Source organism: Lytechinus variegatus, chromosome 1 (assembly GCF_018143015.1).
Source record: "Lytechinus variegatus isolate NC3 chromosome 1, Lvar_3.0, whole genome shotgun sequence".
In the NCBI taxonomy this organism is placed as follows: domain Eukaryota; kingdom Metazoa; phylum Echinodermata; class Echinoidea; order Temnopleuroida; family Toxopneustidae; genus Lytechinus; species Lytechinus variegatus.
Window position 1 is genome coordinate 46,072,767 of NC_054740.1, and position 27,759 is coordinate 46,100,525.

The 27,759-nt window shown below is 34.0% G+C and overlaps 1 protein-coding gene across 1 annotated transcript in view; it reads right to left on the bottom strand.

Annotated features, from left to right (window-relative positions):
* Positions 1-27,759, bottom strand: part of LOC121415148 (lysosome membrane protein 2-like) — a 63,721-nt gene that overhangs the window by 14,744 nt on the left and 21,218 nt on the right. Inside the window, exons 5-8 of the mRNA XM_041608284.1 lie at positions 23,992-24,133; positions 23,368-23,437; positions 16,738-16,919; positions 5,275-5,399 (exon numbers count right to left, since the gene is read on the bottom strand). Of these exons, the coding sequence (XP_041464218.1) occupies positions 5,275-5,399; positions 16,738-16,919; positions 23,368-23,437; positions 23,992-24,133 (519 nt within the window). The remainder of the gene's footprint in view (positions 1-5,274; positions 5,400-16,737; positions 16,920-23,367; positions 23,438-23,991; positions 24,134-27,759) is intronic.

Below are 27,759 nucleotides of genomic sequence, written 5' to 3' on the forward strand. Positions count from 1 at the left end.
TGAGAGAGTCGATGATGTCACTCACTCACTATTTCTTTTGGTTTTCATTGTTTGAATTATACATTATTTCAATTTTTACGAATTTGACGATTAGGACCTCCTTGCCTAAAGCACAAAATGTTAAAATAATAAATTTCCACGTGTTGCAGGGAGGAATGAAACTCCATTTCACATGACAATGACGAGAAAATAAAAATATTTCATATTTCATTTAAGAAAATACAAAAAAATTAGTGAGTGAGTGATGTCATCAGTTCCTCATTTGCATACCGACCGAGATGTGCATATAACTGTTTTGTGAAATGAAGCGAAACATTAAAATGCCATAACTTTCTTATTTTACATCCGATTTTGATGACATTTTCAGTGTTATGCTTGTTGAATTTTTCTCTTTTTATTCAAATCAAGTTTTTGTTGGGGTGGACTTGTCCTTAAAAAAATGATTTCTTGTATATTCCTTCCTTTTTTCTATGAAAAAACCTAAATAACAAAACATTGAAATACATATGAAAAAAAACTGAGAAATAAGATATCAGTAAACAATAGGGGGATTACTTCCCGAAAACGATAAAGTTGTTGATTGACGATCTATGATATATTATATAAAAGAAAAACATTCTAACAAGAGGGGATAACCATTCCATTCCATGTTTTTATTTGGCAATAAGTCACGATTGACTATTTTTGCCACCCACTGTATGAGAAGTAGGGTAACAATTTTATTTAGTATTATTCTTATTACTTCTTTTTGTCTCACCTGCATAGCAGAGTGAGACTATAGGCGCCGCTTTTCCGACGGCGGTGGCGTCAACATCAAATCTTAACCTAAGGTTAAGTTTTTGAAATGACATCATAACTAAGAAAGTATATGAACCTTGTTCATGAAACTTGGCCATAAGGTTAATCAAGTATTACTTAACATCCATTCAGAGTTTCATGTCACATGACCAAGGTCAAAGGTCATTTAGGGTCAATGAACTTAGAACATGTTGGGGGAATCAACATCAAAATCTTAACCTGAGGTTAAGATTTAGAAATATGATCATAACTTAGAAAATGTATAGACCTGGTTTATTAAACTTGGACATAAGGTTAATCAAGTATCACCAAACATCCTGCACGAGTTTTACGTCACATGACCAAGGTCAAAGGTCATTTAGGGTCAATGAACTTTGGCCGATTTGGGGGTATCTGATGAATTACAATCAAAACTTAAAAAGGTTTTGGATCTGATTTATGAAACTTGGACATAATAGTAATCAAGTATCACTGAACATCCTGGGCAAGTTTCAGGTCACATGGTCAAGGTCAAAGGTCATAGGGTCAATGAACTTTGGCCGAATAGTTTTTTTTGTTGAATTACCATCATAACTTTGAAAGTATGTTGGTCTAGTTCATAAAACTTGGACATAAGAGTAATCAAGTATCACTTAACACCTGGTGCGAGTTATAGTAGTTTTCAAAGTCGGCACTGCTGCTATGTTGAATCGCGTGATGCAGGTGAGACGGTCAGAGGCATTCCACTTGTTTATTATTATTATTTCTTGTATATTCATTCCTTTTTTTATGAAAAAAAAACACAAAACCTTTAAATACATATAAAACAAAAAACTGAGGAATAAAATATCAGCACACAATATGGGGATTACTTGCTGTAAACGATAAGGTTGTTGATCGACGATCTATGAGATATTATATAAAAGAAAATCATTCTAACAAGAGGGGATAACGTTTTAACAAGTTCTTCAATACTTTAAATTTTCAGTGTACCAAGCACCATTTGCAATATACTCAGCATTTTTTTTATTAGTTACAATTCCAATAATCTTAGTGGCCTAAGATATATTTTCTGGGGTTATATTGACCCGTTAAGTAAAGAGAGAGAGAGAGAGACAGGATTTATGTGATCAAGAAGTGATAAGATAGGAAAAAAAAAACTGATTTGAAATGACTGAAAGAGAGACAGGCAAAGAAAGAAGAGCCCCCTCCCACACCCGTAAGAGAGTTACGGAGTTAGGCTGTCCCGTCGGTGGATTCAGGTCCATCAACATCTTGAGGTTTAATCTTTCCAGGGGGCAAACGTGTGTGTGTGTTTTGTCAGACGTGTCTCAATCAGATATGATTATTTACGTCTGGGACCGACCTTTAACGTCACCATCCGAAAGACGTGACCAGGGCTCGAACCTCGAATCTCTGCATCAATTTGTAACTTCCCCCACATAGCTTGGATTACAGGCGCACACCACAACGCCCTGTCTTTAAATATGGTGTAGTCTTTGCTCTAGACCCATGCAGTTATTTCAAAATAGGAAATTATTAGAAACGATAAAAACAGACAAACAATATTAACAGAGACGCCACAATATCATTGACGTAGAATAACATTGTTGTTGTTGTTATTTTGGGTTTTTAAGGCGCGTACCATTCAGATCTGAATATTTACGCCTTTTATTAATTTGACGTTTTTGCGGTATGCCTTATCACAGGGTTTTATATTTGGGGAGATGCTGGTGTCTAAGTTTTTAGATTAATCTTTTGCTTAATTTGTATTTTAAGAGAACTGGATGTGGGGTAAAGACAACTCTCTAAACCCAAGCATTTTAACTGGGTTTAATTTTAAAGATTGGTCTTAGCTTTGATTTTTTTTCAATATTTATTTATCTTATAAATAGCTGGGTCTAGACGAAGGTCTAAGCATAATAATAATGTTATTCTACATGAATAAGAATATGACGAAGTCTTATGTTTATAAGATTGTTTGAATTAATTTCTAAATGACTGGGTCTGGAATAGAGACAACGCTCTAAACATGTGCTTTTGTAATTGGTCTTAATTTGGAGGATTGTTGGTTCTTAGATTCGTTGTTGGGGGTTGGGTTTTATTGTTTTTTTTTATTCTTGAAATAATTGTGTCTGGAGGAAAGTCTACAATCGATCTCCATGTTATTCCACAGTAGTTAGATTATTGGGTATTTGTTTTAGACAATTTTATTTTTAAATAATAACCAAGTCTGGAAAATGGACGTTTTCTTTGCAAATGCATAATTACAATGTTTTGTAGGGGTCTTAGTATTATTATACAAAAGAATCTGGGTGTGGGGTACAGACATATTTTTACTAGGTGTAACTTTTGAAAACTGGTTTTAGATTTGATTTTCTTTTTTAATTCAATTCTTAAATAACCTGGTCTGGAGGAAAGAGTACGTTTTACAACTCATGTTGTTCCAAGAGAATATGATAGGGTCTTATGTTAGAAGATTTTTTTCGTAATTTTTGTAATGATTAGGTCTGGAATAAAGACAACATTCTAAACCTCTTTTTTAAAAATTGTTCTTAGGTTCAAGGATTGCTTGGTATTAGATTTGGAGTTATTTATATTTTTACTCTTAGCCTTATTTTGAAAAACAAATGACTGGGTCTGGCTAAAAGACTACGCTATATGTCCATGTTATCCAGCATTAATAAGATTATGGGGTCTTTATACGGTTTTTGTTGTTGTTGTATTGTTATTTACAATTTTTGAATAACAGAGTTTTTTCCACTGGAATATCATTATGGTATCTTAGTTTGGACTTATATTATAATTTTTGAAATAACTGGGTCTGGAAAAAAGACTTTGGACTTACATTATAATTTTTGAAACTACTGCGTCTGGAAAAAGACTTTGAACTTTTGTGCTATATGAAGGCATTACTATAGGGGTTTATTTTTCAGTTTTAAATAACCGGGTCTGGAGAAAAGACTATGCTTGATCTCAATTTACTCATAACGCGTATATTCGCAATAAGTTCAGTATAATTTTAAACAACAACAAAGACTTTGATTCAGTTTTAATTAACTGGGTCTGGAGAGAAGACTAGGCTCGATTCTCATTTTTTATTCCACCGGAACATCATTATCGTATCTTAGTTTGGACTTATATCATAATATTTCAAACAATCGGGTCTGGAATAAAGACTTTGGACTTATATTATTATTTTATAAGCAACCGGGTCTGGAATAAAGACTTTGGATTTATTTTATAATTTTTGAAACAACAGGGTCTGGAAAAAGACTTTGGATTTATATTATAATTTTTGAAACAACCGGGTCTGGAATAAAGACTTTGGGCTCATATTATTATTTTTGAAACAACCGGATCTGGAATAAAGACTTTGGATTTATATTATAATTTTTGAATCAACCGGGTCTGGAATAAATACTTTGGATTTATATAATAATTTGTTAATTAACCGGGTCAGGAAAAGAGACTTTGCACTTTTGTGCTATATGAACGCATTACTATGCGATTTTAGTTCAGAACGGATTTGCCAAAAATCCCTTCAAATTTATTACATTTGTGGGCGATCAAAAATTATTACATTTGTGGGTAAAGTGCATTATTACATTTGTGGGTGAAATTATTACATTTGTGGGTAAAATGTTATTACATTTGTGGGTGTTATTACATTTGTGGGTGTTATTACATTTGTGGGCGTTATTACATTTGTTGGTAAAGTGTTATTACATTTGTGGGGTTATTACATTTGTGGGTGCAACACCCCCCCCCCCCTCTCTCTACATATCCATCTGTGTGTGTCTCTCTCTCTCTGTCTATCTCTACTTATCTTTGCCCTCTCAGTCTCTTCCTCTGTCGCCCCCCTTCCTTATTACTTTTTTTTCTTCTCTCTCCCCTCTATTCTTAGCCATATGTCTTTATTTTCGTTTTTGTTCTTAGTATCGTCTCGTAACTCTGTCATCTTATTATTATTTCTCGCCTTTACTCATCATCTTATTATTATTCCCATTATTTTTTTTCTAACAAAAAAATTGTATTTTCTTACGCCTACGCATGTGAATGAGTCCCCAATTTTCTATTGTTTCATATGTTATCTTAGGGGATCCACGCCCTACAAGCAATGCTTTTTAGTGGATCCCCTCATTTCCATACACGATTTTGTTAAAGCTATTTTGCAAATGTTTTGTAATTTGTAGTTGATTTGTAATCACTGTAACCATATTCATTTGTATTTGTTAACATATATTATGATGTTTGTAATATTATTGATGGAAATGAAAATAAACCTTGAACTTTAAAATTTTGAAAATAAAAAAAGGCATAACATATTATTATGCATGTCTTCAAATGTTCGGGGATTTTATCCTACGAATCTTTTGTAATCGTATGTGATGTTTATGTTAATTGCATAGCGACCTGTTATTTTTCATGAAAATGGAACAAGTGAAGAATCAAGCAACCAAACAAAATTGGGGCGATTAGCTGAGTATGCTTTACCATTTCAATATCAAATGATGTTTCATGTTCTGATTGTACAGGATTCATTCCACTGACTGCGGCAAAGAGTGACGGATCCCCAAAGAGAAAATGTGGTGAAGAAAAATATATCGGTGCATTGCCAGCTGCACAGGAATAAAACAAGTTACACGTAAATATCCCATTTAAAAATGTACATGTTTAGCAAATTGAAAATATGGTTATAAGTGTAACTAAAGGCCTGGTCACACCACCCGAGCGCTGTTGGAGCGGTAGGAAGAGAGGGTCGAATTTCGGCAACGCTCGTCACTGCTCACAAAATTGGGGGAAAAAATCGAAAACATGGGCGTTGCCTTAGCGCTGCACTGCTGAAGCCAGCGTAGCTTTAGCGTTGGTTTAACGGTGGCGAGCGGTCGCGAGCGTTGGTTAAGCGGTGACACGAGCGTTGATAGAGCAGAGTTCAGCGCATGCGGGCGTCAGCTCGACGGGGTTTAACACTATGATCATGATGACAAATTTATTTTAGATGTACGTGGCAATTTCCTCTCTTTGAATGACCTTCAGGAAAAATACAATGTTCAAATATATTTTCTTTTTTTACCGTGGATTATGTGATGCTATAAGAGACGGTTTTAGCAATGGCACACACTTTAGTAAGTTCCAAGAACCTATTATCCCTGATACAATAGCACTTGTTATAAAATATAATAAAGGTTGTTCACACATTTATACGATTCTTAAAAAGAAAAGAAAAGTGGAGTGTAAAAGTTTTCTTAAGTGGAAGTGTATATTCGATATAAATGACAAGCAATGGCAGTCGTATTGCTCTATTGGATTCAGTTGTACTACCGATGTGAATTTACGTTGGTTTCAGTTCAAAATAATGCAACGCATTTTATATACAAATGAAATATTGTTTAAAATTAATTTAGCTCAACAAAAAGAATGTACTTTTTGTAATGTACACCGTGAAACAGTCACTCATCTACTTTGTGAATGTACATGTATTAAACATATATGGGACAGGTTTGAGCAATGGATATTTCTTAAAACTGGAAATGCTTTTCTCTAATAAAGACAAATTATTTGGTTTAAGAGGTTCTAGTAATCATGCATTAGATTGTTTATTGATAGTGATACGGCTAATGATTTACACTTCCAGAGTAAAACATCAATTACCTGTTTTTGATAATATCAAATTTGCACTTCAGAATTATTTCAAGAATGAAAAATACATCGCAGAGTCAAATTGTAAAATTGTAAAGTTTACAAAGAAATAGTATTAATTACGTGCCATTTTTACATGAAGTGATCTGTTCAGTTCCCTTTCCATGTACAATTATACATATGAATATATTTAGAGTTGGTTAAACCTTTTAACATGTTCAAGACCTAATGATTTAAGTTTTTCAGTTATGTATTTGATATGAAAAAAATGTGGCTGTACTTTAAAGTTTCTTTTGTTATTTTTTTTTCTTTGTTTGTTTTTTGTTATTATTGGGTACTTTGTAATAATATGAAAGAAGACAAAGGAAGGAAAGTAATATAAAAGAAAGAACGTGAATAACGTGTAGTTCAAGTAAACTGGTATAGTTTTCACCAATGTTATTTGTATATCTATGGAAAAGTAGTAAGTATGCGAGAAAATAAGGAATAAGTACATGTCATGTACCAACGGTTTCAGAAAGTTTGTTTTATTTATTGGATGATATTTTTAAAATGCTGTTAAAAAAAGGACTTTCATGTATATGCAAGGCTGTGCATTCAATTGACTAAATAATCTTTATAATTTTGATAATGCAGAATGAGCCCTGGCATTAACAATGCATACTTCTTTCACTCAGATACTGGTTGTTTTATGTAGATTATTTCTGGTTGCCTTGCGCACGAAATTTTTGCACAAAATGTACATAGACATTTTTACAGTGCCTAAAAAGTAGTGGATTTCAGTTTCTATTCTTGGCATAATATGGAAGGCCTGGATAAGGACCTAGGCGCGATGGTATGCGCCATGTCTTTCTTGTTCGTTTCGCGTGAAATTATGTTTAGTGTTGTCTTGTTTGTGTGTCAAGTGTTTATGTTTGTTTATGTTTGTTGTTTTGTGTTTGTGTTGTCAGTGTTAAAAAAAAATAAAAAAGCCTCCACAGGAATTGTTATTCATAACTTAATGCTAGATTCAATGTATGATGGGTAGTTTCAGTATAATTTCTTTGAACTCTCGAGGTTTAGGAAATAGTAAAAAAAGAAATGTCTTAGAATATATTAAGGCAAAAAAGTTTCATATCTGCTGCTTGCAGGACACTCATTTTGTAAGTGAAGACGAAGTTTCAAGAAAACGTATTTGGGGAGATAATTGTTTTTTTAGTCATAAAACGTCTAATGCTAGGGGTGTAGCAATTCTCTTTGCGGAGGGTGTTATTTTTAATATAAATCAAATTAAAAGGTCAACCGAAGGGAATTTTGTTGCGTTAGATCTCCAGATATATGATTATAATATAACATTGATATCTCTATACGGCCCTAACCAAGACAATGTTAACTTTTATTCAGATGTTGAAAATGTTGCATTAGAATTTGAAAACCCTTTAACAATTTTTTGTGGTGATTGGAATTTGGTCCAAAATTTTGATAAAGACACATTTAATTATGTCCGTTTGAATAATCCAAACGCAAAGAAAAGAGTTGATGAAATGAAAACTAACTTAAGTTTGGTGGATCCATGGAGAGAATTACATGAACATGAAAAGATATTTACATGGCGCCAACCCACTCCATTTAAGGCAGCCAGATTGGATTATTTTCTTGTATCTCATGAATTAATATCTCTTGTCAACAGAATAGAAATTCTACCGGGATATAGAACTGATCATTCGTTGGTGAAGTTATCATTGAATCTAAATCATTGTAAGACAGGACCGAGTTACTGGAAATTTAACAATTCATTGTTAAAAGATGATATTTATATAGAACTGATAAAAGGTGTTATTCAACAAACAATTGATACCTACTCAACTCGACCGGTAAGATCCGGTGGAAATGTAGTAGATGGTCAAATTCCTTTGTATGAGTTTAATGTAAGTGATCAGCTGTTTTTTGATACGCTGTTAACAGTTGTTAGAGGTGAAACAATTTCATATGCTGCAGCAAAAAAGAAAAAAACCGTTAATCTAGAAAATGATTTAGAGAAAGAAATTGTAAATTTAGAAAAGAATTTGGTTTTAAATACAAATATAGAAAGGGGGTTAATTGTTTTGAATGAGAAGAAAGCTCAGTTAGAGTCATTGAGAAAAGAAAATAATGAAGAAATAAAGATGAGATCCAGAACTAAATGGATGGAGTTCGGAGAGAGACCATCCAAATATTTTTTAAATTTAGAAAAGAAAAATGTTGTTAATAAAAGAATATGCAAATTGATTACCAATGAAAATAAGGAAGTAACAACACATGAGGATATTACATCAGAAATTGTTTCTTTTTATTCACAACTATATGAAAGGCACCCTGTTATAAATACTGATTTAAATGCAATGATAAACAATGATGAACTAAATAAATAAACAAATGCTATGTCACGGAATTTAGAAGGAGAGCTCTCCATCGACGAGGTTTATTATGCCCTAACAAATATGAAAAACAATAAATCTCCTGGTCTAGATGGATTCACTGTTGAATTTTTTAAACATTTTTGGAAGGAAATCCATATATTTTTAGTTAGATATTTAAACTCTTCATTTTTATCTGGTATGCCTTACATACAGAAGTTGGGAGTTATTACTTTAATCCCAAAGGAAATAAAGATAGACACTATTTAAAAAATTGGAGACCCATATCATTATTAAATGTCGTATACAAAATAGGATCTACTTGTATAGCTAATAGATTGAAGAATGTACTCCCTCTTCTTATTCATGAAAATCAGAAAGGGTTTATGTCCGGACGCTTTATCGGAGAAAACATCCGCTTGTTATATGATATATTATTATATACTGAATTAAACGATATTCCCGGTTTATTGTTACTTATAGATTTTGAGAAGGCATTCGATTCAATTTCTCATGACTTTATTCGCAATGTACTACACTTCTTTAAATTCGGTCCGACCATTATTAAATGGTTTGATGTGTTTTATGAAAATGCTCAATCTTGTGTTTTAATCAATGGACACCTGTCTCCCAGATTTTCAATAGAGCGAGGCTGTCGCCAAGGAGATCCATTGTCTCCATATATTTTTCTATTATGTGCTGAAATACTTGGCGTTTTGTTTCGACAATCAATGTCAATAGATGGTTTGAGGATGCCCTCTGGTAAATGTCATAAAATATTACAGTATGCAGATGACACTCTTCTGACATTAAACGGTTCAGAAAGAGAATTGAGTAGTGCTTTTGACATCTTGGAAAAATATAAAACAATTTCAGGTTTGACTGTTAATATAACAAAGACACATGCAATATGGATTGGAGGATACAAGAACAAGAAAGACTGTATTCTTGCCAACAGGAATTTGAATTGGGTATTTGATGAATACTTCAGATATTTAGGTATAGATTTTTGTACAGATCTTCAGAAAATGACAGTGCATAATTACAATGAAAAGTTTAAAGAAATCAAAAGTCAAATGACTTCATGGTTGAGACGTTACCTGACGGTCCTCGGAAGAGTTACGGTTGTCAAGTCATTGTTTGTGTCTAAATTGAACTACTTAATTCTTTCTCTCCCGAATCCAAGTGAGTTATTTCTAAAAGATGTAAATTCCCAATTTCATAGATTCATATGGGGAGAGAAACCAGATAAAGTAAGTAGAAATCAAATGTCTCAGAGTTATTCTGAAGGTGGAGTAAAAATGATAGACATAAATCTGCATTGCCAGTCATTGAAAATTTCTTGGATGAAAAAAATGATAAACGGTTCCATTGACGGTAATATTATTTGTCGTCTCCACTCTTTTTTGCATAAAACTAAAAACTTGGATCTTTATATGGGAAATAGCTATTTTTTAGACTGGCACACGAAATTAAAAATACTTTTTGGAAAGAAATGTTCTTAGCGTATAGCACACTGTTATCTATGCACTGTAATGATATACCTTGCCAACCCTTATGGAACAATGATTTTATCAAAATAGGTAATAGCTCAATTCACAGTAGATCTCTAAAAAATAGGGGTGTTCGTTTTGTTAATGATATTTTAGATGTACATGGCAATTTCCTCTCTTTGAATGACCTTCAGGAAAAATATAATGTTCAAATAAATTTTCTTTTTTACCGTGGATTATGTGATGCTATAAGAGACGGTTTTAGCAATGGCACACACTTTAGAAAGTTCCAAGAACCTATTATCCCTGATACAATAGCACTTGTTATGAAATATGATAAAGGTTGTTCACACATCTATACGATTCTTAAAAAGAAAAGAAAAGTGGAGTGTAAAAGTTTTCTTAAGTGGAAGTGTATATTCGATATGAATGATAAGCAATGGCAGTCGTATTGCTCTATTGGATTCAGTTGTACTACCGATGTGAATTTACGTTGGTTTCAGTTCAAAATAATGCAACGCATTTTATATACAAATGAAATATTGTTTAAAATTAATTTAGCTCAACAAAAAGAATGTACTTTTTGTAATGTACACCGTGAAACAGTCACTCATCTACTTTGTGAATGTACATGTATTAAACATATATGGGACAAGTTTGAACAATGGATATTTCTTAAAACTGGAAATAGAATATTTTTCTCTAATAAAGAAAAATTATTTGGCTTAAGAGGTTCAAGTAATCATGCATTAAATTGTTTATTGATAGTGATACGGCAAATGATTTACACTTCCAGAGTAAAACATCAATTACCTGTTTTTGATAATATCAAATTTGCACTTCAGAACTATTTCAAGAATGAAAAATATATCGCAGAGTCAAATTGTAAAATGGTAGGGTTTACAAAGAAATGGTTTCAATTACGTGCCATGTTTACATGAGGTGATCTGTTCAGTTCCCTTTCCATGTACAATTATACATATGAATATTATTGTTCATTTACTCCTCGCTTGTTTCTTAAATTGTTTACTATTATGTGAACCTGACAGCTCAATTTATATATTTGTTGCAATTACTGTTGTACTGTATTTTGTTGTTATTAATTTGATTTGTCATTGAAAAGATATCTTGTTATGTTTGAATAATAATAAAATCCCTGTGGAGGGGAAACAAATTGAAAAAAAAATGAATATTATTGTTCATTTACTCCTCCGCTTGTTTCTTAAATTGTTTACTATTATGTGAACCTGACAGTTCAATTTATACATTTGTTGCAATTACTGTTGTACTGTATTTCGTTGTTATTAATTTGATTTTTCATTGAAAAGATATCTTGTTATGTTTGAATAATAATAAAATCCCTGTGGGGGGGAAACAAATTGAAAAAAAAATGAATGGATGAATGCGCCGTTCCAGCAATCCCGTGTCCGCTCGGAAAACGCTTACAACCGCTCCACCACAGTTTGTGAACCGTTTAATCACCGGCCGGGCAACGCTGGCGAAGCAGCGGTTGTCCAGCGTTCAAGATTTCTGCGTTGGCCTAGCGGACCCAAGTGTTCACAAACTTTCGTCTAGCGGTGCCAAACTTTGACTGGGCGTTGTAAGAGCGGCAGTCAACTTTACTGGAGCGGAAAATTGCCCGCTCCTCACCGCTCGCAATATATTGAGCAGCTAAAAACTTTCGGACCGGTAGGAGGGACCATCAGCGGTGGCCGAGCTTATTCGGCGTCGCCTTAACGGAGGCCAACTTTGGTTAAACGGTGGTGAACGGTAGCGAGCGGTGATACTTTTTTTCTCTCCGCTCCACGACCGCTCCAACAACGCTCGGCCAGTGACCATGCCTTAAGCTAATTGTGGGGGGGGGGGAGATTCTCGTACACTGACACCTGTTCAATTCACCTTATCTATATCTATGTCATGTAGTAATTATCCATACAACATTGCAACCGTGTCGATGTGTCTTTGTGATTTATCTATCCATCTGTCCTTTCATTCACTCTTAAAATAGTTTGGCAAACTACCCTAGACAACATACTGTCCACACAACTGTTAGTTAAAATCTGCCCAAATTGAGTAACAAAAACTAAGAATTGGGCAATAAATTTGCTCAATTGGCTATATATATATATATATATATATATATATATATATATATATATATATATATATGTACAGTGCGTCCCAGAAAAGACGAAACCGAGATTTAGCGATGATTTATCATAACTTAATTCGAAGCAAGGATGCCAAAACTCATTTGGCGGGGTATCTGAATTTCAAAAAGAAAATCAAATGACTAAAAAGTTCAATATCTGCTCTTTTGTTTGATACCTTTATCACAGAAAATGGTCAAGAAGTAAAAAGTTACGATCCCTCGAAACAATGCGTGTTTTTCCATAATTTTATTAAATAAACGTGTTTTCACCGTTTTCCCAGAGAAGCTATCGCACAGTAACAAAAGACTTTATGCATGGCTGATCGTCAACAAAACGGAGTGTCGAGTTTGTTTGAACGCTCGCCTGTAAAACCTCTTCATTTTATGAAATTATTGAAATTCAAGCCTTATTTAAAAAACCAGAACTTTTTATATTTTTGACCATTATCTGTAATTGAGGTATCAAATTAAAGAGCAGATATTGAACTTCTTAAAAATTAAGGTTTTCTTTTTAAAACCCAGATACGGCCCGCCAAGTGACTTTCTGGTATCCCCTTTTCAAATTGTTTTTGCTTACTCATGCGTGAATGAGAAATAAGTAATTTGTCTACTGTATTTGTGATTAAGTTGTGATAAATCATCGATAAATCTCGGTTTCGTTTGTTGTGGGACGCACTGTGTGTATATATATATATATATATATATATATATATATATACACTCAGCAAAAAAGTTCTTGGACATTTATAAAAGTTAAAATATTCCATATATACACAACAAAAAAAGTAAGTCCCCCCCCCTAAACAAACATCAATAATTTCCGAACCAATAGATGTTTTTGATATATTTTTACATGAGCGTGTAGGTAATTTTATAAGCTACCCTCTGAGTAAATGTTGTGGACGTATCTTACGTCATGCTTCAGTGAGCACCGTCAGAAGGCAAAAATGTCACTTTTCAAAAGTCACAAGCAAAATATCATGACTTTGATTCCATTTTATTAGAACTAATTCCACATTCTCATCATGAAAAATAGTCAGAAGGCTTGTAAAAGGTACTTTCTAAAAGACAATACAAATTTTTAAACTAAATTTCACGGTTGAATAAACTCAAGTCCAAATTGGCTATAATTGGATTTTTACACATTTCTATCAATAAAAATGCTAGAATACTGATGACAGTTATTTTGGGGAAGACTATCTTCAACAATATTCATCGTTTCACGGTTCAATGAACATTTATTGGAAACAAAAAATGCGATTTTAAAATATCGTAGGCAAGTATTGCTTTATTTTGGTAACTGAAAATGATCTTTTCTCAACTTTTTTGTTATGTTCATGACCAATTAACATGCTTCAATGATTCAAAGGTGTTAAATTAAACATTTACGCTTGAATGAACATGTGGAATGTGATTAGCTCTTTTTTACGTTATTGGAAAAAATGCAGTTTGTAACTATGGATATCTGTCACAAAACTCCTTGTACAGTTCATTTGATTTGATTTTTATGAAAATCCCGATGCTTAATGCATCAGTGAGCACACAATATTCGAAAATTATGCAAATGAGAAGAAAGTTCAAGGCCTTGGCCCCACTCTGTACCGTATCAAATGGTTATTTTGGTGTGCGCACCTTTTGGATAGTGTTACTCAGAAGCCATGTGCGAAGTTTCATGAAATAACTGTTAGCAGAAGTAACAAAAACCGTCCATGAAGCAAACCCTCATTTCATATTTGTTAGAATTTTGACTTCCTCTCTCATAGACTTGTGTACATTATGGGTGCGCATGTTCAAGCATATGTAACCCCTTATTCAATATGGTGGAACTTTTTTTTAAGGCTGTCTTTAGCAATGTCGTTTGGCAGTAATGTTTATCAACCTATGGGCAGAATTCTGTGCAAAAATGAAATCGATTTGTTTAGTTATGGATGAGTGAGCACGCATCAAAGTGGAAAAATTGGTATTTTCAATGTCACAGACTCATTTTAAAGGGTAATAAAGTGAGTATTGGGGGCAAATTTGGTTTCAAATGTGTCTTTAATTGCTATTGTTTTTATCATCCATCATTTCTATCACCAAACACTTTCCGAACTTTAGCCATTTTCATGGTTGAGCGAGCACATTCGAAAACTTAGGAATGAATACACTATACTGCATAAATGTATTCTTTTCCTAACAATTTCTAAGGATCAGTTGAATGTATGGACAGATCAGTGGTGGATCCAGAATTTTAAATGGGGGAGGGGCCTATAATCGGGGGAGCCATCAACATTTTCAATTTTTAACATGATCTAACAAATTGTAGAAGATACTACCACCCCCCCCCCCCCTATGATGATACGTCACAATACAGGGGCCACAGAGCAGTTTTCAAAGTGGGCGGGGCTGACCATGCCAAAAATCACAATCGTATTACATTTTTGAACTTGCTTTTGGAAAAAAGTGGGGGGCTGAAGCCCCACAGCCCCCCCCCCCCGCTTCCGCGGCCCCTGCAATACATCGTGCTCACTCAACCATGAACATACGATATCAAAATTTGGTCTGAAGTGGTTAAATGATGGATAGTAAAACAGCATAACACCATAAAATTCACCTAAAAAAAATTTTGCCCAATATTTTTATTTGCACAATCTGAAAAACGACACTTGTGACTTTCAAAAATGGTAATTTTTAATTCAATCTTTAATTACTCATGCATGACTCAACCGATCAATCTCATTTTTCCCCAGGAGTTGCATAATGAGTGTAAAAAATCACCCATGAAATATCATATCTCAAAATAATTTGGTTCAAAAGTTACAGCAATTTGATTTAGGGGGGACTTACTTTTTTTGTTGTGTATAGATATTTGATTAAAGGCAAATTGTTGTATGTCAACATGACCAGACAATATTCCTCTTCCAGTATGACATGACATTTTCATGTGAACAGTCATGCATGGGTGGTTAAATGCTTTAAACAACAGCAATGTCAGTAAAAGAAAATTGCAAGAAATGGATCAGTCAGTGCATGGCTGGTTACAGGCATTAAACAATAGCAATGTCAGTAAAGGAAATTGCTAGCAAACGATCAGTCATTCTTTCAGTTGTGAAAGTTTGTGTGGCATAAATATCCATTAAACTATAAAAGCAAACTTAAAATCAAATACCACTCTAATAGTGAAGAGGAAGTTATCCACCTTGGATGCATCACTATTCCACTGGAATTTTAAGTCAAAGTTAGTCGATGAACAAAATGTCAAATTTAAGTATCTTGGCATAAGCAATAGAAATTATCCTTTTCCTCCTATCTACTGCAGGCGTGGTGGCCCTAAGTCGACCACTCCTGGGACGGTCTCTAACTTCATTAGTAGCCAAATACCGCTGGTTCAAATTTGAAATTGTTGTAAATACAGAGCTATTTACCCTTTGGAAAAATTGGTGATGCCGAAAAAATGTCTCTGCCGGGAATCGAACCCGGGCCCCCTGCTTTGAACACCGGTGCCTTAACCACTAGACCACAGAAACGGGTTAGTGGCTGAGGCAACCCTGATTCAATTGGCCGTCAGGTAGACAGATTTTCGACACCTATATCAATTATATTTCTTCTCCCATACGTGTACTGTATCAAAGCAATAGCTCTGATCCAGCTGAGGCATGGCGGCTTGTCATTGTTCAAAACCCACCTTCACCCGACAAAGGAAATTATAATTGATATGGTGTCGAAAATCTGTCTATCTGCCGGTCAATTGAATCAGGGTTGCCTCAGCCACTAACCCATCTCTGTGGTCTAGTGGTTAAGGCACCGGCGTTCAAAGCAGGGGGCCCGGGTTCGATTCCCGGCAGAGACAATTTTTCGGCATCACCAATTTTTCCAAAGGGTAGATAGCTCTGGGGAACCTTGATTTAAGCTATGCCTACCATCGTTCTCTTCATCCATTTCTTTACAATATATATATATATATTATTACCAACATACATTACCCAACACAATGTTGGGTGTATGTTGCCCAACATTTTAAGTTTATTCAATTATCCCATAATTTAATAACTATATAAGATGACACAATCAAATTCTAATTGAAGTTAAATACGTAAAAGACCTAATAAATATAGCATGCCAAACAATAGGTGTATTGATGCATGAGAGTAAAAAAATAATGGGAACAAAAGGGAAATGATGAGGAATAGTTCCACTTTTTTTACCGTAGGGCTACACTACATTCAGTTTAATTACTATTCTCACCTACAATGTAAAGTTATTGTGGGTCAGTCAACATAAATACATCCCCCCAACGCTAAAGGAATAACTGAATTACCTTGGCAGTTTGATACATTGAGGAGTCCGTTTGGTACACAGGGTGAATTGCCCGGAGGAGTACAAAAGCCTTGGTTCTCCGGATAATAAGACACGTTAGCATAGAGAAGAGATGGAACCGAAAAATGAGAGACGGGTACACCTCGGATTTTACCCGAATACTCGTATGAGAGAAATCCGGATCTGATATCAAAAGCAGAATGAAAGGTCAAATAGATGAAAGTTATGAACAGGAAAGTAAGTAATAGCTTTATAATTTTATTATGTTTATATGCTTTTAGGATAAACTAAATAACTTTAGAGGGTGACCCGACAATTGCTACGCAAAATGCGACAATTGCTCCGCCGATATTTACTCCGCCGCCATTTGCTCCGTCGAGAATTACAACGCCGACAATTACTCTGCCGATATTTGCTCTGCCGACAGTTGCTCCGCCGACAACTGTTCCGATTGTACGAAAATTACTCTACGACAAATTCTCCGCCGACATTTGCCTCGTAAAATGTGACAATTGCTCCTCCGACATTTGTTCCTCGGACATTTTGATCCGCTGAATGCGACAATTGTTTCAAAAACGCAACAACTGCTCCACCGAAATTTGGATCTAGAACATCATTGTTGAATGAAAGAATTAAGTACATTTATTTTCCAATTATAAAAGCAACAATACATTTTATAAACTTGAACAAAACAATGGAGGTAGCAACTCAGAAATCACAGCTTGTGATTTCTGAGTTGCAATAAATATACATAGTACATGAAAGAATACAAAACATGGTGGAAAGATGGGGGAGGACAACTTTATATAAAATACTATTTGAAACAGAAAACTAGGGATGCTCGGCGGGTCGCGCAGCCGAGCACATGTATCCCCCGAACCCACCGCGCCATCCATCATTGCGATATATAGAGCTCACACAGAAATTTGACAAAAAAATTATCATGGCGACAATGACCCTAGCATGCAGGTCCCCCAAGTCCATCTACCATCCAAGTGTGGTTGAAAAGTGACTTATATGGTTGCGGAGAAAGAGAGTCTTGCATGTTAACTTCAATGTTGACCTGACAATGACCTTTGACCTTACCATGTGACCTCTGACTGCAGCATATCATGCAGGTCCCCCAAGTCCATATATCATCCAAGTTTGGTTGAAAAGTAACTTACGGTTGCGGAGTTAGGTGTCATAAGAGAGTCTTGCATGTAAACTTTAATGTTGACCTGAAAATGACCTTTGACCTTACCATGTGACCTCCGCCCACCCCAAAATCAAAAGGCTTTTTCGCTATACCATGCCAAATTTGAAGACGATCGGAGAAGAAATGCAGCTGATAGAGCGCTCACAAGGAAATCTCTGCGGCGGACGCGGCGGCGCGACGAGGCCAAATCCATAGTATCCTCCGAACTCTGTTCGGGGGATACAATAAATCGTCAAACCAATCACAAAATTTAGGGACCTGACGTAAGTTTTTTCTTCAGTTATGTCTTAAAGTTATTCAAAGTTGATGCACTTCTGATGTCTGTAGGTAAATTGTTCCGCTTTTTTTGGACCTATAATACGAATATTATGTTCATAAGAGCAGGTCCTGTACGTGTCTTGGCAAATGAATTAAAGAAGAGGAGCGTGTATTGTATTTATATAAATTGTGATTTGTATCAAATAATTCAGAAAAATTAACAGTCATAAGCCGATTGATACGCTGATAAATAAAAATATATTGTTGGTAGGTTGTATTTTTTTGTAAAGTAAGCAGTTTAAACTCAGAGTATAATGTGCTAACTTTAGATCTTAAGCTTGCTCCAGCTATGATTCTAACTATTTCATTTTCTTTTGTAACAAGTTTGTTTAGGTTAGAAGGAAAAGTACTACCCCAAACTAAGTTACAGAAAGACAAAATAATATGGCAATATGAGTAGGGAATACAACATTCGCAATATATAAGCTGGTAATTAATCTGGATATAATACCAATATTCGTTGATATTGTCTTCTCTATATTTTGTATGTGAAATTTTTAATCAATGGTTACACCAAGAAATTTTATTTTTTCAACCTTAGGAAACTCATTGCTATTCAATTGTAATTTAAAACAATCAGTGTCATATTGCTTGTTACGATTGCTGAAAACAATGAAGTTACATTTACTGGGGTTGACAGAAAGCCTATTTGTCTGGAACCATATGCAGAGTTTAGAGAGATTATCATTTACTTGTCCTTGCAAGGAAGTTAGATCTTTACCACTAAACAGTATATTTGTGTCATCAGCATATCGTATGAATGATGGGATATTTGACACATTTACAATATCATTTATGTACAATATAAATAACAAAGGCTCTAACAAGGACCCTTGCGGAACTCCACACACTATTTTCTTAGGTTCTGACAAGCAGGTATTATATTTAGTACATTGAAATCGATTGGAGAGGTAGCTACTAAACCAACTATGTGCTATTCCTCGAATCCCGTAGTGCTATAATTTAGCTAACATGATCTCATGATTTATAGTGTCAAAATCCTTTGACAAATCAACAAAAACACCAACTAGAAAAGAATTACGTTCAAACGGGTCTACAATCTTGTTAACGATATCAGTAAGAGTGTTTACAATCTCAGTAGTCGTAATACTTGTTGAATAATTGTTTCGAAAGCCATACTGATAGCTACCCAAAATATAACATTCATCTAGAAACTTGACAGTGCATTCATAAACAATCTTTTCCGAAACCTTTGAAAAACAAGATAGAACAGATATAGGACGGTAGTTAGACAATTCATATTTATCCCCACTCTTAAAGGTAAATGCTAGTTTTGGTAACGATATCAAAATGAGTTCGTACAGAATCCAATGAAATGACCACCAAAGTGTCTGTTTGTATAAATAAAACGCATGTGCCAAAGGATTCTGAAAGAAATTGTGTAATTGCTGAGAAATCAGCAAATAAGCACATGATTCGGGTAGAGCGTCGGGCCCGACGCTCTAAGCAATAATTATACATTGTCCCACGTGCGCTTATACGGGTTGGTGGTCTTCAGTGTGAACATTTTCAGCGAAGATTTCAAGATTTAACAAAGTTCAGTTTATGTAACTGTACAAGATTTGGATCCTCGATGATATACTGACAATTAAGCCCGGTTTTACAGACTTTCTCATGAAATCAGTGTTTACTGCAACTACTGGCATTTCTCTTTAAATACAGGAGTTACCCGAGCAAAATTTGTTTTTTATGGTTTTATTATATACTTAATGACACGTCAGGGGCCGCAGAAGCGGGGGGGGGGTGGCTTCAGCCCCCACTTTTTTTTCTAAAACCGTGTATAAAAAAGGAAAAATGACCACATGATTGTGATTTTTTTTTTGCATGGTCACCCCCCCACACACACACTTTGAAAACCGTTCCGCGGCCCCTGCACGTGAACTAAAATCATCAATTCCAGAAGTTGTATCATTCCGAAAGGTGTTTACAATACTGCATACTTCAGCTTCAAATGTTGCAGAAAAAAATGGTATCCATACAAGGATTCGCTAAGTAGTCTGTAAAGTTAGTGTTATTTCGTAGAATCAACTTATCAAGATTTGGTCCAATCAGCGTAAAATATGAATTGAAAGCAATGGAAATTACAGTTGAGTCGGTAGTTAATTCGCCATTACACTTCAGTTTGATATCAGAAAACCTTTATCCCCTTTATTTAGGAGCAAGTTTACAAGATTCCATGCTGCTTTAATGTTACTTTTATATGCAGTAAATTTCTTCTCAAAATATTGTTTATTTACATTCCTTATTGTAGTATTTAAAGTATTTCTAATTCTTTTATATTTAGATTCATTAGAACTACTTGGCTTATATAAAAATCTCTTGTATAAAGCCATTTTGTATTCAATTGATCTTAAAATATTGTCAGTCATCCAAGGATTAAGTTTTCTCTCACCTTGCTGTTTCTTCTTTTTTAGGGGAAAATATTTATTATAAAAACCTGACATAACATATTCAAAATAGTTGTAAGCTTCATTTACATCAGTTATATCATAGACATTGTCCTAGCAGAACAAACCAAGATCGTCCTCAGGGCATGAATACTCTCATTATTCACACTCCTCACAAAAACATCAGAGTTAACTTTGGTTTTAGTTTGGTGATGTAATTCAGTTAACTGGAATACAGGTAGATGATCATTTATATCACAATACAATAGTCCACTTTGAACTGGTTTACGACACATTAGTAATGCGCGTGGGCCTAGTTATAAGAGGTACACAATAATTACTGAATAGAGTATGAACAAATTCAGTTACATTATTATCAACTTTATATTTCAATAAATCAATATTGAAATCACCCATATCATTTTGTTATTTTTCAATACTGATAAAATCATAGAGTCAAATGCTGCATTGAAGTTATTCAGATTTACACTGAGAGGCTTATACACCACACCAATAACAATATTTTTACCTGCTGGCTGACTAATTTCAATAAAAACAGACCCATAAAAAGCTCCATCACTTTATAAAAGATCACGTCTCTCAAAATACGAATACGTGTTTTTTACATAAATGCCAAAAGGCCAAGTCCACCGCCTATTTTTCCACATCTGTTGCAACATACAGAGTTAAAACATGGCACATTAGGCGGGGCAATTGTTGGTGGAGCAATTGTCGGTGGAGCAATTGTCGGCGAAGGAAATATCGGCGGAGCAATTGTCGGCGGAGCGAATATCGATGAAGCAATTGTCCGGAGCATTTGTCGCATTTTCGTAGCAATTGTCGGCTGAGCTACAGTCATGAAACCCTTTAGACGGAGTGAATATGTGTGAGAGAGGGAAGGGGAGGGAGAAAGAGCTTAAAGCTGTGTAATTTACATCCATGTCATTAAAATTGTATGATAAAAAGTATTCTTTTTCACTTTAAAAGACCCTTTCATTAAGCGAAAACATCGAAATGAAACATTTGAAATTATTCAATATAATCAGGGTTACCAGACGTCCCGTATTTCCCGGGATCGTCCCGTATTTTGCTCCTTTGTCCCGGCGTTCCAACAAACCCTTCCCGGGACGCCTATTTGTCCCGTATTTCAGAATATTGATCAGAATGTATTTTATACATTTAAAAATGACGAACTTTCATCAAATAACCAACAGATGACGGAGCTGAGACAACAATAAAATCGATAACTTTATAACATTTGCAAGTTCCGCGGTGATTTTCTTGCTAACCCATGCATACATTGCAAACGAACTGACCTCCTGGCTGTGCGTGGCAGGCTACTAGCTATAGGCATGATCGAAGCAGATTCTCAGTAGTGCAAACAGTTTTTCCACCAAAATAATCACAAAATCGGCGGGAATTCTTTTTATAAATTATCTTCTGGACTCTCAGATTGGTGATTTGGAGATGTAATCGGAGGAACAATTTATTGAGTTTTCATAACTAGATCTAGTTGTTTCAGCTTTCGTTTTGAGTCTTGGTGTGTATGATGCCGCGATGTTTCATCAAGATTTTTAAGTTTGACAATGTTTCACTTTGAAATTTATATTCATTTCTAAAGCATTCGTTTTCTTAAATTTTCAGAATATGTTTAAAAACAAACAAATATCATGATTTTTGTTAGATGACTGGATTTCTTTTGTTTGCTTGAAGTTTCAGTGAACCTTTTTCCTCTTTCTTCATCCTTCTATCCTTCCTGCTTGCTCTGTTTTGTTCCATTTATTTTTATTTCCTATCTTTCTTTTTCGACCCTTTTTATCTCTCTCTATCTGTTAATTTTATTTCTTTCCTTCTTTCTCTTACTTTGCTTTTTTGTATTAAATTTCCCTTTTTTATTTCCTCCATTCTTTCATTCTTTGAACGTTTCTTTGCTTCCTTCTCCCTTCCTCTCCCTTTTCTTTTCGTTCTTTCTCTCCTTCCACTACTTTCTTCTTTCATTCTTTTTTTCCCTTCTAATTCTTTCCCCTTGTTCTTTCTTTCTCTTCCTTCCTTCTTTCAGTCCTTCCTTCCAGCTTCTTTGTTTGTTTCTTTCTTTCTTTCAAAAATGAAAGAAACAATTATCTTTATTTCATTCTTTCTTTCCTCCCTTTTCTTGCTTTCTTTTTTCCTTACTCTCATTTACTTTGTCTCTCACACATTTGTTCATCTTCCCTTCCTTATTTTTTCTTTCTATATTCATTTCAAAGCAACTATGACCGAACATTTTATTCTCTCTTTGATTCTTTCCTTCATTCTCCTTTTATTCTAACTTTATTTTATTTTTGTCCCTTCATTTTTCCTTTTCTTTCTTCTCAATTCATCTCTTTTCTTTCTGCGTCTTTCTTTCTTTAACTCCTTCATTCTTTCGTTTAGCTCCCTTCCAAATCTTTACATATTTTTTCACAAGTCTAACACTGTGAAGACGTCTTTGTTGATCTTTGTTTGTCGATTGTCCCGTATTTCATTTTGTAAAATCTGGTCACCCTGTCAGTATCAGTAGGACCTTGTGCGTTCACAAGAACTTCTGATTTGGAAAAAAACGCGCCTTGGTGATCCCCAAAATAGGGAGAGCAGGGTTGAACAAAAAAAAGAAGAAAATTTTCATATCAGAATTTCGAATCACGTAAAATTGCCATAAATATTAGAACCGTTTCAAAATTCCACTCGCCTGCAAAGATCATCTACAAATACATAGAGCTGGTCATCTGGCGTGAGAAACGGTCTAAAAGCTGTTCCATCTTAAAAGAAAAATGAAACAAAATTATGATTAAGCATATAGACTAGACTGTGCATGTCCTGAAATTCGACTTCAAATATATAGAGGCATTTACATTGTCTTATCAATTATGGTATCTTTATGTCAGGATTTATCTTGCCTTGTACTTCCTGGGAAAAGGTCATATCATAATAATCAAACTTCTGTCATAAATATTGTATTGTTGAACATGGCTTGTCACCTTATTTCATGTTTAAAATTTCACAATATTTGGTAAATCAATATTGAGATATCTATTTTCTCCCTAATTATGAAATTATCTCCCTAAACTATTGAATTTATTTTTTAAATGCAGTTAAGATGCAGTGTTGCACAATTCAATTCTGAAAATACGATTATAAATAAGATGAATTAAAGCCATCAATAAGAGAAATGCTAGTAGGTTTAAAAACTGTATCACCCTTACACGGAGTGTAAAATATATAATTTTCTTTTGTTTCCTTGTTCATTTAAATGTACAACCCTTAAACCGTGAACTTACAACAAACAATCCATTTAATTGTAACTATTGTTTACCTGTTCCATTGATCATGTTAGCATATTCATCCGACCACCATTCCAGTGACGTCATTCCATCATAAACTTCGACCTCACCGAGCTTACTTATATCAGCCTTACCGGTGTTTACAGTCCACACAGCTTCGCCCGTCCCGTTACTCTAATGTGAAGGAATATATATCCAAGGCATGGAAACCCAAGGCCAAGGCCTGAAAACCTCAAGGCCAGGCATTTCAAACTTTCGATAGTATGAGAGCGAGCGAACTGAGCGATCAAAAATTTTGACCTTTATACACGAAAAACAAAAATAATTTCATGACAGATTTGGACATTATATTAAGATAATAATATAGTAACCTTTGTACATATAATTACAATTATTTTTATTATTAAATTATTATTATAATTTATTATTTTTTTATGCAATTTACATTGCAATTCTCAACGTATTTCTTTCTCCACTCCCTAGGACAGGGGCGGCAGAACATATTATTATTATTATTTTTTTTTTTTGGGGGGGGGGTCAAAGCCTAAAAGGGCACTTACATGTCAAAATTGGCATTTGGTGCTAACAGATATTTTCTAAATGAGATTAACAACTACGTGAAGTAGTTGTGTATTTTGTAGAAAGTTGACTAAAGCCTTTTTTATTGATTTCTCATTGATAAGATAGATATTTTGAGTTAGTGGTTTAAAAAAATCAATTCTGAAGTTGAAAGACTCGGTGTCTGGTCAATTACAGTTCTAATCACTTTTAAAAGGGTATCCTTGAGAGATGTTGCCAGTGCGAATCATAAGCAAAAAAAATTGACATTGTGACACAAAAATTAAATATTCCGGGCTGTTTTTGTAATCGTGAAAAAGATGTGTATCTAACTAAAGAATTAAGCGCGAGCTGAATTTTTTAATATACTGACAGGTCTGCAAAATAAGCTGATACAGATTAGCATGTTTAGTGACTCATAAATATGATCCATTACTCACCGCTTAAATAATGCAAGCGCAAAGCGCGAACTCAAAAATTTGTGATATTCCAACCTGAAAATTGGACATTCTAAACATTTTTTTTGTAAACAGGAACAGATTAAATACCTTACATGTACCTAACAATAATTGATGCAAGTGCAGAACACGAACCATAAATTTGTGATATTCTAACCTGAAAATTCTAAACATTTTTGTAACCATGAACAGGATTAATATTGTACTAAACATTAAATCGCGATCCAAAATTTGGCGATTTTCTAACCTAAAATGTATAATAATTTACTATAAAAAAGGGTCATTTTTTCATTTGGAGACAAGAGAGCACAAGTTGAAATTTTCAAATGTTGACCTGAAAATGAGTCACTTTTAGGACTCATGTCCATTTTCAAGTTTTATTTTCCTGCTCACAACCCCTTTTAAATTTCAATTCTCATTTCTTGTGCATGTATCTTCTACAGTTATTTTAGCTCAAAAACCGGAATAAAGAATACTAACAAAATAACGTTATAATACCACTTTCTCACCTCTTTGCAAATATCAGAACCCCCTCCCCCCAAAAAAAAAGAGAGAGAGAGAGAGAGAAGCTCCACCACCAAGAATAAACTTAGAAAAGGAAAAAGGAAAGGTAAATGAGTAAGTGTGATATTATTTCTTAACATATTTTCACGATCTATCACAAAATTAGCTTTTCTTTAAGAGGGTGAACAAACTTTGCTCACTCGCTTACTTCAATTGCTATCAACTATTTGGCAGAAATTTTGCTCTCTATATATACCATGCTTGGCCCCTCAAAACTTTTGGTTCATCATGCCATTGACATAGCCCATTTGGATGACAAAATTAAAGATTGTGTTCAAGTTTACCAAATCTTTTCAGAATATCATTAAGACTTAAAACATTCTTCTTGGCCAAAGAAAATAATACAAGGAAAATCCTTGTTAACATTCTTTATGAAAATTGTTGTCAAAATTAGTTGTCAGATCTGTCAGAATTATTCCTGTCACCAAACCACTCTAATCTTTATCACAATGATTATTACTATCATTATTATCATCATTAGTCATTATTACAACACGTTACCAATAAATAATGTTATTTTTCATCATACTGTTTTCTTTGTCACATACATGAATATGATGATGATAATTCTTGATGATGGTGATAATCACAATTTATGGCACTGCTAGTACACTTACTACTGCTTACTGCATGGAAGTAGTGCCATTGAATATACAGAACAATTACTAATAAAATAATAACATTTATAATTACTTCTATAAAAATAAATGAAAGTACAAAAAATGCCTTGGAAAAAGCCTTGAAAATGCCTTGAAATCCTCAAGGCCAAGGCTCTTTCAAGGCCAAGGCTTTAAAAAAGTAGGCCTTAAGGCACCTTAAGGCCAAAGCCGAGCATCAAGAAACTAAAACACTGATATATATATATATATATATATATATATATATATATATATATATATATATATATATATATATATATATATACTACCAATCAGCAGTAGCTGCAGCAGTGATAAGTATACTAGCAGTGTCATCAATTGTAATTATCACCATTATCAAGTATTATCATCATATAATTATGTGACAAAGAAAACAGCAGTGATGAAAACAACATTATTAGGTAATGTGTTGTAATCATGACTAATGATGATAATGACAATATAAACAATAAATATATTGATTGCAATAATAATGATTATGATAAAGATTGCAGTGATTTGATGACAGGAATCACTCTGACAGATCTGACTGCAGTTTTTTACAGCAAGTTTCATACTTTAAAAATACTAGTAACCAACTCTAAAGAATGATGACAAGGTTAATTTCTATTCCATTATGATTTTCCTTGTATTATTTTCTTTGGCCAACAAATGTGTTTTTAGTCTTAAATATATTTGAAAAGATTTGGTAAACTTGAACACAATCTTCATTTTTTTCATATCCAAATAGATTATGTCAGTGGCATTTGAGGGACCAATCATGGCATGTAGAGCAAAATTTCTGCCAAAAAAATCAGAGCGATTGAAGCGAGCGAGCGAGTAAAATTTTTCACTCTCTTACTATAAGAAAAGCCAATTTTATGATAGATTGTTACAAAATGTTTATAAAATTCAAAAATAGTATAACATTTACTCCTTTTTCTTTCCTTTTCTGGGTTTATTCTTGGTGGTGGAACTTCTTTTTCTTCTTCTTCTTCTCTCTCTTTTCTGTATATAGATATATACATATACATATATATATATATATTTTTTTTTTGGGGGGGGGGTCTTAAATGGAATGGGAAGAGAGAGAGAGAGAGAGGGGAGAAACAAAAGAAACATGTGAGGCGTAAGAAAGATGGGGTAACACATTTGACCGGCTTGGCAGAATGTACTGCAAAATCAGTTAATATGTTGATAGGCAGTATGTCTTTTCTAAATTGGATTTTTTTTTGGGGGGGGTCTAGTTTCTTAGACTGACAAAACAAAGTAAAAATAGGTATTTACATATTTTCAATCATATGGTTCGACAATGAATTTCATTTTACTACAGTTTCAAGGAAATATATAGCGTACTTGTTTTTGTGGCAATATGTTTCAATAGAGAACTCTGTTTAACTGAAATTAAGATTTACCCTCCCCCAACTAAGGTTATGGGGTGCGCCCCGTTTATTTCATATCTTTTTTAATATAACTTTAGTTTGTAAAATAAATGTAGAAGATACAAGAAATGAGAATTGAAATTTAAAAGTGGTTGTAAGCAGAAAGTATTCATGAAAACTGACAAGAGTCCTAAAAATGA